Source organism: Leucoraja erinacea, chromosome 14 (assembly GCF_028641065.1).
Source record: "Leucoraja erinacea ecotype New England chromosome 14, Leri_hhj_1, whole genome shotgun sequence".
Classification (NCBI taxonomy): Eukaryota; Metazoa; Chordata; class Chondrichthyes; order Rajiformes; family Rajidae; genus Leucoraja; species Leucoraja erinaceus.
Genome location: NC_073390.1, coordinates 20,698,054 through 20,711,813, shown reverse-complemented (window position 1 = coordinate 20,711,813; position 13,760 = coordinate 20,698,054). Strand labels below are relative to the sequence as shown.

The 13,760-nt window shown below is 42.7% G+C and overlaps 2 protein-coding genes across 2 annotated transcripts in view; one reads left to right on the top strand and one right to left on the bottom strand.

The window, feature by feature from the left end:
* The window catches only part of LOC129703370 (mediator of RNA polymerase II transcription subunit 12-like protein), a 453,395-nt gene that overhangs the window by 258,301 nt on the left and 181,334 nt on the right, over positions 1–13,760 (bottom strand). The window lies entirely within an intron of this gene.
* LOC129703365 (P2Y purinoceptor 14-like) lies at positions 4,729–7,367 on the top strand. The gene has a single exon (XM_055645741.1). The coding sequence runs from the start codon at positions 5,004–5,006 to the stop codon at positions 6,087–6,089; it is 1,086 nt and encodes a 361-aa protein (XP_055501716.1). The 5' UTR covers positions 4,729–5,003; the 3' UTR covers positions 6,090–7,367.

The following is a 13,760-nucleotide window of genomic DNA, read 5'->3' as shown; positions in this document are numbered from 1 at the left end:
CCAAATGTGGCCTCAGAAATGTCTTGTGCAACTGTAACATGACGTCCCAACTGTAGTGGCCATTTGGCCCGTTTTGCATGTCATTGTGGATGGCATGTTCCTTTAAATTTTAGACTGCCCGTTATAATGTGGGTGGGATTTATGACGTGTCTTTGGGCGTGTTTATGCAGCTTAACTGCCTGCGTGGTAGTTTAGTTGGTTAGATTCGTTTTGGAGTGAAGAGGGAGAAGGTTAATCCTTCGACCATGTCAAGCCACATGTCAAGATCATGTGAAGCACGGAGACACAAGAGGTTTTCTAGTATCTGAAGTAATGAGCTGGAGTTCGAAGAGGATTGCCGGAACAAGTCGGAAAAACCTTGGATGTATCTTACTGTTTTATATCTACAATAAAGAAAATATTCATTAAAAGACTGTGTGCTGAAGCTTTATGAAAAGAGAAGCTCTGAAGGTCTCTTGGGCAGCTTGCATGCATACCGAAGATATTCCCCTTATCCAGTCTCACCCAATTAGTGGCTAGGGAGTTAATTTCCTGAAAGATTTGAAAATCTGCCGCTACACCAACTTCTGTACTCAACACCCTGAATGAAGAAGGCAAATGTACCAAAAGCCTTCTTCACCATCCTATCTACCTGTGATGCCACTTTCAGGGACCTATGTGCCTGCACTCTCTGATCCCTCTGCTCTACAGAGTCCTACCATTCACTGTGAAGGTCCTGCCCTGGTTTGACTTCCCTAAATGCATCACCTTGCACTTTTCTACACTGAACTTCTTTAACCACTCCGCAGCACACTTGCCCAATTAATCAAGTTCCTGCCGTAATTTCTGATAACTATCTTCACAGTTTTAATGTCATCTGCCAACTTACTTATCATGCCTTGCACAACCTCACCCAGATCACTGATATAAACCAGGAACTAGAGGCAATAGAGAGCTATGCAGCATGGAAATAGGCCCTTCTGATCAACTCATCCATGCAGACCAAGTTGCTCGCCTCATTTGCTTGCATCTGGCCGATATCCCTCTAAATCTTTTCTACCCATAAACATGTCCAAATGTTTATTAAACATCATAATGGCGCTTGTCTATACTTCAAAGATGCAGAAGATGCAAGGAAGGCAGATGGACAGAGTGACACAACCTGATACATCAATGAACCATTCACACAGATGCTGCTACACCTGCTGAGTTCCTCCAACACTTTACTTTTGCTCTAGATTCTAGCATGTGCAGTTTTTTGTGTCTACATTTGATTCATTTAGTTATGGTTTGTGGGACTTTGCATGAAGATTGGTGGCTTCTCTTTGTCTTCAGTCACCATGTCCTGTGGTGCAGAAGCCGTTTGGAAGCTCCCGAGTACAAACACTGGGAGACACACAAGTACTAGTTAGGTCCCAGCGATAAATGCTGCAGCAACCTCCAACAGCACCAGACACAACATTGAAATAAAGTCGTGGAGTCATACAGCACAGAAACAGGCCATTCAGCCCAACCCGACCTTGTCGTGCAAGATGCCCCATCTATGCCAGTCCCATTAGCCTGCATTTGGCCCACATTCCTCTAATGATTTCCGAACCATGTTCCCGTCCAAACTCATTGGACATGTTGATCCCATATCCAAAGGTCTTTTGAGTTTTGTTATTGTACGTGTCTGAACAACTTCCTCTGACAGTTCGTTCCATAAACACACCAACCTCTGTGTGAAAAAGTTGCCCCTCAGGTTTCTATTAAATCTTTCCCATTTCACCTTAAACCATCTAGATCTCGATTCCCCCGATCTTGGAGAAAAAAAATGATTTACCCGATCTATGCCCTCACGATTTTACACACCTCAATTAGATCTCCCCTTAGTCTCCTTAAACCTATGGCCCAGTCTACAATGCAAAACCTTATCAAATACCTTGTTGATGTCCATATAGAGCACATCAACCATCAACCCTATTTAGTGACATCCTCAAAAATCAATTAATGATACAGGATTTCTCCGTACAAAGCCATGTTGATTACCACTGATTACCCTGCCATTCCAAATGATCGTAATTTCTGCTTCCCGTTTCTCGCCACCCCACCCCGCCTCCATGTCCCTCTTGGTCTTGCACCTATTTCTTCCACCCCCATCCTCCTTCATTCTTTCCTCTGGCTTCACAATTTGCAACATCAATCATTCTATATCATATTAAATGAAATGAAACTTGTCTGGGGACTTACACATTCCAAATAAAGGACAGATAAGGGGCTGTTGGGGGAGTTATATATAAATGGAGAATTTAATATTCACACCATTGTGTTGTGAGCTACCAAAGCTTTGTGTAAACCCGCATCTTCAGTTCCTTATTTCTATAATTACAGATTGCAATTGATAATCATCATCAAAATCATCATGAGAACTTTAAAAGCCCTTGCCCTGCACAAATATATTCAGTTCAGCGTTGCTGCTTCTCACTCCACAGGACTCTGTCCGACCCACCGGTGGACCATCCCGACCACAACAAAACTTCTAATTCAGGTCGGTGATTAGTTTAATTTAGTTTAGTTTATTGAAAAGGTTTTGTTGCATGCTAATCAGTCAATGGAAAGACAATACATGATCACAATCGATCCAAACGCAGTGTACAGATAAACAATAAAGGGAATAATGTAAATAACGTTTAGTGCAAGATAATGTCCAGTAAAGTCCAATCAAAGAAGGTCCAAGGGTCACCAATGGGGTGGACAGTATCTTAGCTCCGCTCACTAGATGTTGGTGAGATGCTTCGGTTGCCCTGATCACAGCTGGGAAGAAACTGTCCCTGAATCTGGATGTGAGTATTTTCACACTTCTGCATCTCTTGCTTGATGGAAAATGGAGAAGAGGGAGTGTCCGGGGTGTGACTCGTGATGAGAGGGGAAAAGCTTAAAGGAGATGTACGGAGGAATGGTCTTTTTACACAGGGTCTGCAATTTTACGAAGGTCTACAATGAGGTAGATAGTAGTTCAGGACCTATCTCCAGCTGTTGATAGAGTGGTGTAGTTGATGAGTTACTGCCTCACAGTGCCAGAGACGTGGGGTCTATCCTGACTGTGAGTGTTGCGTGTACGGAATTTGTACGTTCTCCCCGTGACCGCGTGGATTGTCCCACCTCCCACATCCCAAAGACGTGCAGGTTTGTAGGTTAATTGGCTTCTGTAAAATTGCCCCTAATGTGTAGGATGCAAAACTTAGATAACATAGAACTAGTGTATGGGTAATCGTTGGTTAGCGCACGTTTGTTTCCACCCTGCATCTCCAAACTAAACTAATTTGTAGGTGGGCTGCTTAGTATGTTTGCAGATGCCCCAAATCTGGTGGAGTTATGAATAGTGCGGAAGTTTGTCAAAGGATTCTGTGGGATATAGATCAGTTAAAAATGTGTGCATGGAAATGGCAGATGGAGTTTAATGCAGATAAGCAGTAGCTGAACTGTGAACGGTTAAATGCACAAAGTGTACAGTAAATGACAGGACACAGAACGACAATGTACAAAGGGATCTTGCAAACCAATATCCCTCTGATATTAGCAACACAAGTAGATAGAGTGGTAAAAGTGGCATATAGCATGTATATCTTTATCGGTCAGGTGTTGGTATAAAAGTCATCAAGTCTTGTTACAGCTGTATAAAACTTTGTTTAAGCCTCATTCAGATAATTGTGTCTAGTTCTGGTCACCGCGTTTCAGGAAGGGTGTGGAGGCTTTGACAAGGTTCACTTAGTTTAGTTTACTGTCACTTGAACTGAGGTACAGTGAAGAGCTTTTCTCGTAGACATCCATCACAGTGAATCTGCTCCTCACTGTGATGGAAGGCAAAGTCTTATCTCTGCCGTGCACTCCTCATTCTCCTCCCAATGTCAGTCAAAGTCACCGGCGGGCGATGGTAAGTGTCCCGCGGCTATTAAAACCGCGCCGGGTGAATCAAGGCCACGCTCCGGGTCTTGGTGTTGGAGCCCCCGGCGGGCGCTAACAAGTCCCACGGCCGTTAAAGCCGCGCCGGGCGATGTAGGGCCCTGCTCCAGGTACTTTTCAAGCCCGCAACTCGGGCGGGAGAAGTCGCAGTAGAGCAAGCCCCAAAAAGCGGTCTCCTACCAGGGACCCGCGGGCTCCCGTTGTCACCGTCCACTGGGCCGGCGGCTGGAGCACCCGAATCTCCGGGGTCGGGCCGCAGCAGCTCGCCACCACAGCTCCTCCCGCTCCGAACTCGGCCAGCTCCGCGATGGTGGGTAAGTCTGCAGGCTCCGCGACTGGAGCCCAAGGTCGTTCTGGTTGGAGGCCGCCCAGGGTGCTAAGCCCCAATGACAACGGAGACCCAACAAAGAAAAGGTCGGGTTCTCCGTACAGGGAAAAGATTTAAAAGTTTCCCCCCACCACCCCGCCAACCTCCCGCCCCCCACACACATACTCAGTTTTTAAAAAAACGCTATAACCACATTAAAAACGAGACAACAAATAAAAAAAGACAGACAGACTGCAGAGGCCACTGCGCCGTGAGTGGCACCATGGTGGTGATAGTGGAGAGCATAAAGTTCCTTGGAGTGCAAGTTACAGACAGTCTCACCCGGTCCAGGAACAACGATGGGATTGTCAAACGGGCCCATCAGCGACTTGCAGATTTAGTTTAGAGATAGAGCATGTAAACAAGACCTTTGGCCCATCGACTCCATACCGACCATAGATCAGCTGTTCACACAAGTTCTATGTTATCCCACATTCTCACACACTCTCAACACATTTGGGACAATTTACAGAGGGCCAATTAATCTACAAACCCGCACGTCTTTGGAATGTGCGAGGAAACCGAGCACCCGGGGAAAATCCACGCGGTCACAGGGAGAACGAGCAAACTCCGCACACAGACAGCACCCAAGGTCGGTATCGAACCAGGATCTCTGGTGCTGTGAGGCAGCGGCTCTACCAACTGCACCACCATTTGGATGGAGCAGATATCTTAAAACTAACCTATCATTCTGTCTTAATATTTAGATGTGTTGATGGCCGACTCTACAGTAATCAATGAGAGTGCAACATGGACCAATACCTCCCACAACAACACTTGCCTATTACCCTATACAGTTTATCCATCATTTATGCATATTGCATACTCCATCATTTGTATAGCTGGAGCCATTCTCAACTGCCTGGCTTTCTCCGTATACTTCTGTCACATTCCCAGCAGCAATAGCGTCATCGTTTATTTGAAAAACCTGGTGGTGGCCGATTTATTGCTCGTTCTGTCTCTGCCGATAAGGATCATAGACGTGAACAACACCTTCCCTGTCGCATTCAGGAAATTCTACTGTGGTTACATAGCTCCAATCTTCTATTTGAATATGTACTCCAGCATTCTCTTCCTCGGGTACATAGCTGGCTACAGATACCTCAAGATTGTGAAACCACTCAATACGTACTCTATCCAAAGACTCCGATCAGCCAAAATTCTCTCTGTAGGAACCTGGTGCACACTCTTTGCCCTTGGATTGTCTTATGTATTCCTGAAGGGGGAAAAGAAGCTAAAGACCAATTTGAAAACAGCTTGCCGGGAATTTAGAGGTGGTTTTGGAGTATACTGGCATCTAACCCTTCACACTAGTTGCACAATCTTGTTTCTCCTTGTGTTAATAGCTCTCTGCTTCTTCTATTTTCAAACCATGAAGCGACTGGAGAAGTCCCCGTCTTCGAGTTCAAGCAAGAAGAAAGTCAAGGCAAAAAACAACATTCTAGTTCTGCTTGTCGTGTTCTTAATTTGCTTTGTCCCCTATCACATAGTCAGGATTCCTTACATGTTGAGTCAGATAAATGTAATTTCCAATTGTTACTGGAGGATGATGCTGCTCAAGTTGATAGACCCCACAATTGTTCTGGCAACGCTTAATTCGTGCTTGGATCCGGTGATCTACTTCTTATCCTGCAAGGCATTTAGGTCAAAGTTGGGCCTAGATAAAAATGAAAGTGACAGCGATCCACCCGAAGACCGATCTTCACGTGCAAACGTGTCGCAAACTGTGCTGGACTCCCCTGCCCACAGCCACGTCAACAACGCAAATGACTGCAGTATTAACCTTGAAAAGCTAAACTAGGTTTCCATCCTGTGTAGGAAGGAACTGCAGATTCTAGCTTACACCGAAGATAGACACAAAATGCTGGAGTAACTCAGCTGGTCAGGCAGCATCCCTGGAGAAAAGGAATAGGTGACATTTCGGCTCGAGACCCTCCCACAGACTGAGTCGGGGGAGAGGGAAACTAGAGGTAAGGACCTGTCTATCTAGGTTTCTATCTCAATCATTCCACTTAACCGTAAATGACCAAAATCCCCTTGAAGTTCCTTGGCAACAATAAACAGAACAATGCTCCTCTAGATTTCCTTCCACGTTCCTGGAATGGACCAACACATGTCAGGAACATTGAGCAATTTTGAGATGCTGCTGGTGTTCTTCATCTGACTGAACGGTAATCATATAACACACAAGGTCTCACAAAACTGAAATCAAATTGGCTAACATTGAGATGTTATCTTGGAACATGTCCACAGCCAAGTATACAGGAAGTTGGGATGACTGTTATGACTGCAACCTCCAGTAGCAACAATCTTCACCAAGACTCCTATGTACCCAAGTCTTATTTCATCACATAAGCTCTCCTCTATCAAACATTTGACCTCAGCTTCGTACGAATATGGATGCTTACAGCTCTCATTAGACGCAAAGGAAACTGCTTTACATAGTATGTATCAATAATTTGTGCTCCTTTTTGTTAACAGGCCGCTTAGAGCCAATAATAAAATTTGTAATCAATTGTTCAAAACTTCAGGTATAAATTATTAATCTAGCAAACACCTTAATATCTATACACAACACAAATACAACCATATCTCACTTTACGCGGAGGTTATGTTTGGGAAAAGCAGCACGCACCTCAAAAACACATAAATCAAACATTTTTACCATAAGAATGGTAGGGTGGCACAGTGGTGCAGCGGTAGAGATGCTGCCTCACAGTGCCAGAGACCCAGGTTCAATCCTGACTACGAGTGCCATCTGTACAGAATTTTTATGTTCTCTCTGTGACCGCGTGGGTTTTCTCTGTGAGCTACGGTTTCATCCCACATTCCAAAAACGTACAGGCTTGAGGGTGAATTGCCTTCTGTAAATTGTACATTTTTCGTAGTATAGGATAGTGCTAGTGTGCGGGGTGATCACTGGACGGCATGGATTCGGTGGGCCAAAGGGCCTGTTTCCGTGCTGCATCTCTAAAGACTAATGTATGTAAATGGTACAGGTGAGAGGATTTAAAAACAATATCAGAGATATGCCTTCATCATACGACAAATAATGCATTAATGACTGCCATTATTTCTTTACTTTAATCAATAAAACTGAAATAATACTTAGTAAAAAAAAACCAACAGTAAAGACATCTTAAATAAACATTGTTTATTTAAAGTCTCTTTTTGAATGTAAATGCTAACACTTACATTGACAACTGCCTTCCGCTTGCACAAGGTGGCAGAGGTGGAGGGGGTGGTGGAGGGAGGGAGGCTAAAGGGAGTGGCGATCCTCCACATCAGTTGATGACATCAGAGGCAGAGGCCGGGGGGATTCTGGTTTGTTCCGGTTTAGGCACTGTGTACACGGCAGCCAGCCTGTACTTTACTTTTCAATTTTAATTTCAAGATTTTGTGTACCTTGTGTGTTGTGGCGGTTGGCAGACCAATTTCCCTCCGGGGATGAATAATGTTTATCACATCGTATCGCATGAGCGAGGTTGCGGACGAGTATAAAGTGGGGTCTGAACTCAAAATACCGCTTCTCCATGTTCTCCAGAAATGCTGCCTGACCCGCTGAGTTAATTCAGCACTTTGTGTCCTTTTGTGTGATAACCAGCAACTCCAGTTGTTTGTTTCTGCATAAAAATCTCGTTCTACAATAATCTACAGTTCTATTGCTGAGAGATTATTAAAAAAACACTGATGGCAGTTTCATGACCACACGTTAGCAAGTGTGGCCACTGGGTAACACTGAGATCAGGGGAACTAACTTTACAGACCTTAGAGACCGTCAGACTCCTCTGTGCAGCAACATACTGTGCAGCAACACTCTCCTGCACATTAGGAACAATTTATAATTTTTACCTAAGCCAATTCACCTACAAACCTGTACACCTTTGGAGTGTGGGAGGAAACCAGAGAAACCCCATACGGTCACAGGGAGGTCACATTTCTGACCTCTCCTTGTTTCGAGATAAACTCTGCATTATACCCACGATCATTCCAAATGTCAATCTACCAAACATATCTTGGAAAATGTCTTCCACTGAAAGACCCGCTCACGAGTTGGGTGAGAAGGAAAATATTCACAGGATTATATGTAATAGACTACCAGGATTTGGACATAGGGCTGAAAGATGGCAGATGGAGTTTAATGCTGATAAGTGTGAGGTGCTACATCTTGGCAGGACAAATCAAAATAGGACGTCCATGGTAAATGGTAGTGAGTTGAGGAATGCAGTTGAACAGAGGGATCTAGGAATAACTGTGCACAGTTCCCTGAAAGTGGAATCTCATGTAGATAGGGTGGTAAAGAAAGCTTTTGGTGTGCTGGCCTTCATAAATCAGAGTATTGAGTATAGAAGTTGGGATGTAATGTTAAAATTGTACAAGGCATTGGTGAGGCCAATTCTGGAGTATGGTGTACAATTTTGGTCGCCTAATTATAGGAAGGATGTCAACAAAATAGATAGAGTACAGAGGAGATTTACTAGAATGTTGCCTGGGTTTCAGCAACTAAATTACAGAGGAAGGTTCAACAAGTTAGGTCTTTATTCTTTGGAGCGCAGCAGGTTAAGGGGGGACTTGATAGAGGTCTTTAAAATGATGAGGGATAGACAGAGTTGACATAGATAAGCTTTTCCCATTGAGAGTAGGGAAGATTCAAACAAGAGGACATGACTTGAGAATTAAGGGACAGACGTTTAGGGGTAACATGAGGGGGAACTTCTTTACTCAGAGAGTGGTAGCTATGTGGAATGAGCTTCCAGTGGAAGTGGTGGAGTCAGGTTTGAATTTATCATTTAAAAATAAATTGGATAGGTATATGGACGGGAAAGGAATGGAGGGTTATGGTCTGAGTGCAGGTAGATGGGACTAGGGGAGAATAAGTGTTCGGCACGGAGTAGAAGGGCCGAGTTGGCCTGTTTCCGTGCTGTAATTGTTATATGGTTATATGGTTATTTATTTATTTTTTTTAAATATTTTATTTTATTAGAAGTAAGTACAATCATATGGCACCAAAGTGCCTAATATATATTTTCATAATACATTTTATGTACAGCCTATTTTTTTTGTTATAATAAAGAAAGATGAGAATAAGAAAAATAAATTAGATAGAAAAGGATAGATATATGTGAGATATATAGTGTGTGAAGAAAAAGAAAAAAGACAAATGAGTGAAGAAAGTTGGGGAAAAGAAAATAGAAAAAAGAGAATAAGACATAAAGATAAAAAACAAAAAAAAAGGTAAGGAGATCATTCTTATATGGCTATATGGTTATATGGTGTACTAGACATTGGTGAGACCACACCTGGAATATTATATGTAATTCTGCAAAGGGGGCAGAAAAGATCTAACCAAGAATTTATAAGGAGAGGTTTGAGTTATAAGGAGAGATTGCATAGGCTGTGACTGGTTTCCTTGAGGTTGAAGAATGATCACATAGAGGTATATAAAATTATGAAGTGCATGGGTGCATTTTCCTAGGTGTGTAGGTAAGAGTTTGAATCCCTGGAGAGTAGAAAGGAATGTGGAAAGAATGAAATGGGATTCGTATAAAATGGGAGCTTGTAGATTCAGTGTAAATGGGATTGTGTAAATTTAAATTTAGTCAATTATAGTAAATTTAGTACATTTAAATTAAAAATAAAATACATTTTATGACTACATTTTTTAAAATAAATTTAGTACATTTACATTTTTAATAACATTTTATAAATTTAGTAAATTTAAATTAAAATGAAATAAAATTTTGTAAATTTTGTCAAATTACATTTTAAATCAAATCTTATAGATTTAGTAAATTCAATAAATAAAGTATATAGTGTAAAATGTAAATCTGTAGATTCAGTGTAAAAGGATTTGAGTAAATGGGATTATTTAGATTCAGTGTGCCTTTTCCATGCTGTATCACTCTCCATGTTTGCTCTGGAACAATTAAATATATATTCACGGGAGACTATACACAAATAGGCCAGTCATAGGTCAAATCAAACAACATTACCCCCGAACCAAACTTTCAATCAGGTGACATTTTGGGTCGGGACCCTTCACTGCCAAACCCGATGAGCTACTCCAGCCCTCTGTGTCTTTTTTCAATCAGGTGAAGAAGATATATAAAAATAAAAATAAATAGAACGTTTTAAGCCACTAGTCAGAAAACTTATCTCAGCTCTTGCTCACAAATTCGAGATAAACATTAATTTAAAGCTCATAAAAAACACAGTAATGTCTTTTTTTAAACCCAATAACTGGAAAAATAAAGTTAAGGTTTCCCTGGCATTCCACTGTAATTTACATTTGTCATAAATAAACTACCAATTTTTTTTTGCCAGTTTGCTTGTTGTCTTAATAATTTGATATTTGACAGATTGAGTAACATGTTGATATGCATTTGTAAATTTCAATTTCCCTTTTATTCTATTATCAGTTACATATTAAATTTCCAAAGATGTAGATGATGCATGAATTGTATAGGGGTTTAGTGCGATATGGGTCAAACTCAGGAAATGGAACTAGAGCAGATGAGGCATCTTGGCCAGCATGAAACAGTTGGGCCGAAGAGCTTGCTTTCATGCTGTATAATTCTATGACTCCTGAAATGAACAGCTGATCTACGAATTGTTACAAGACCACAGAAAACAGATTAGAACTACAAGGTAACTGTGATCCACAAACCCTGTAGAACACAAGGAAATAAAAGTTATAATTATACAGGTGCATTACAGATTTTCCAGCATCCTTGGTTCCAGAGCCTTTCTGGTTATCCAATTTGATGGACCATGGACTTGGAGGGCCAAGATACCGCAAAGTCAGCCGCAGAAGTCGGCTCTGGGAACTGATCTGCTGGCTCTGGCTGGGCCAAAGTTCCAGAGCCCATATCACAGGGGGAAGATTTGGCGCGGAAATCCCAATGAGATCGAGATCGACTGCTTCACCCGGCATAGGCGCCATATTTTCGAGGGGACTTCCAGGGGGAGGGATTATGTCCGAATTAACAGCTACAAATATCTCATCTGTCGGCTTGTTCCACCCTATGTGTGGAAAAAGTTGCTCCTCTGGTTCCTCTTAAAAAATTCCCCTCTCACTTTAAACCTATGTCCCCCCGATTCTTAATTCCCCAACTCTGGGTAAAATATTCAGTGCATCTACTCTACCTACTCCTCTCATGATCATATACACAGCTATAAGATCATCCCTCATCCTCCTGTGCTCCAAGGTGTAAATTCTGAGCCTGCCCAATCTGTAGCTCAGGCCCACAAGCCCTGGAAATGTCCTCGGAAATCTTCTCTGCACGCTTTCCAAATCTTTCCAGCTTAACCAGTTCTTTCCTAAAACTGAACACAAATGTGCTGTAGGAAAAATAACTTTCAATTCACAATATTTTTATTTTACTTTGATTTAAATACTCTTCTCCCCACACACACATCACAATATCGTAACCTGATATAGCACAGGAGGCTTCCGTTTTATGATGTCATGCCTTGGAAAATTAAACTTTGCATTCAGAATATTTTCCGCAGATGAAGTAATTGCACCTGTTTATTCCCAGTTTCATGTTCTTATGTGAAAGCTGAACAAAGGTTACAAATTCACCATTCCTTCACCTACAAAAGAAATTATACTTTTTCTTGTCTTTCAATGGTGCATGTTTTTTTAATGTTGACAGCTTAATCACCATTAAATCTGTTAAAGGCCTTTTTCACGGGGCGACGTGACGCAAGATGTAGCTAGAGTGAAGTGATCGTGGTCTAGCACGATATCACACGATATAACGGGGGGGTAGACAAAGAGTTCCCACGGTACTCGGCATTTCTGTTATTTGTGCGAGTGACTTGTCCGTCTCCCGAGCTTTCCCGTAAAATCTTGAATGACATTGTAAACTGTCAAGTGTAATTAAATCATCACGTGGCACAAATGATGTCACTTTTTTTTTCACACACTATAAATATCCTCCCTTGGTTGAATTGGTATATACACACACAAAGCAGAGTTTTACTGTGTATGTGGGAGACACAGATGGAGTGAGCACAGTTACTCGGTATTTACTGTGTGTGGGAGAGGGGGGAGAATGAGACGTACACTCACAGAGGCAGAGTCTCTCAGCCTGTGTGAGAGGGAGGGAGGGAGAGAGAGAGAGGCACATACAAGGTGGATGTGAGATCTCACCTGCCTGTTTCAGTGACAGACACCCGCCGCCAGTAAATGAAGACACCCCCATCTGTCTCCCCCTCCTCTCCCTCGACTCCCCCACCTTTCCCTCCCAACTCCAGTCCCGTCCCGACCCCCTGGGAAACTGAAGGGAGCAACAATTAACTGCTGCCTGCCCGCTGAGTTAAAGAGTTCCCACGGTAGTAAGATGATGTTAGTTGCGCCCAAGTTCAAATTTCCAACGTGTGTTTCAGAGTAAATCAAAAACTGTCTGAATCAGCAAGTTAGACACAAAATGCTGGAGTAACTCAGCGGGCCAAGCAGCATCTCTGGAGAAAAGGAATAGATTCCATTTTTGGTCGGGACCCTTCTTCGGGATGATTGTCGGGGGAACTGGAAGCAAGAAAAGACCGGGACAAATCAGGGCCAACAACAGATGACCTCAGCAGGGTATTTTGAAGAGGGGTCCCGACCTGAAATGCCGCCTAACCCTTTCCTCCAGAGATGCTGCCTGACCCACTGAGTCACTCCAGCACTTTATGTCTATATTTGGTTCCTTGATAGGCCAATTGTTGGCTAGGGATAGTGTGATCCCAAGAGGGAACCAGCGTTGCAAACCTTGGACTGGTTAACCGACATTTACTGCATGGGGGAGGGGAGCAGGAGGGGGTGGGCGGGGGAGAGAGAGAGTGTAAGTTACCTAAAATTAAATAATTCAATGTTCATAGTGAACACAGGCACAAAATGTTGGAGTAACTCAATGGGTCAGGCAACATCTCTGGAGAAAATGAACAGGTGGCGTTTGTGTCTATCTTCGGTAAAAACCAGCATTCGCAGTACCTTCCTGCACAATGGATCTCAGTGTCAAGTCTCTGACTCCCGTTGGCAGGCTATTCGGCCCACAGCCCGTCCAGCGATGACTAACCCATGTCACAGGGGGATGGTGTGAAGGCGGAGTTAGACAGAGCTTGATTAATGTTACGGTTGGGGAATGGGCCATAATATGGCCAGGGAAACGCTGTTATTCGTGACGCCCCCTATGCCCTTTCCCAGCTGTTCTCAATCGCACCCCTGGCCAAGCAAAAATTTATACTTTAAGAAGGAATACACTGAACATTTAAACTCAGAACGCTTCTAACAGAGTGAGCCATGTGAGCACTTTGATCATTCTCCCTGTATTTGCATTTGACAAAATAGTCCGAAAAAAATGTTTAAAAGTGTTCATACCTTTTGCTATGCCTAATTGGCCCTTACCTCTGCGAAAATAGTCCGATATTCGTAGGTGAAATGTCACCAACAATAATCTATTCTATTATTAATTGACTAATAATT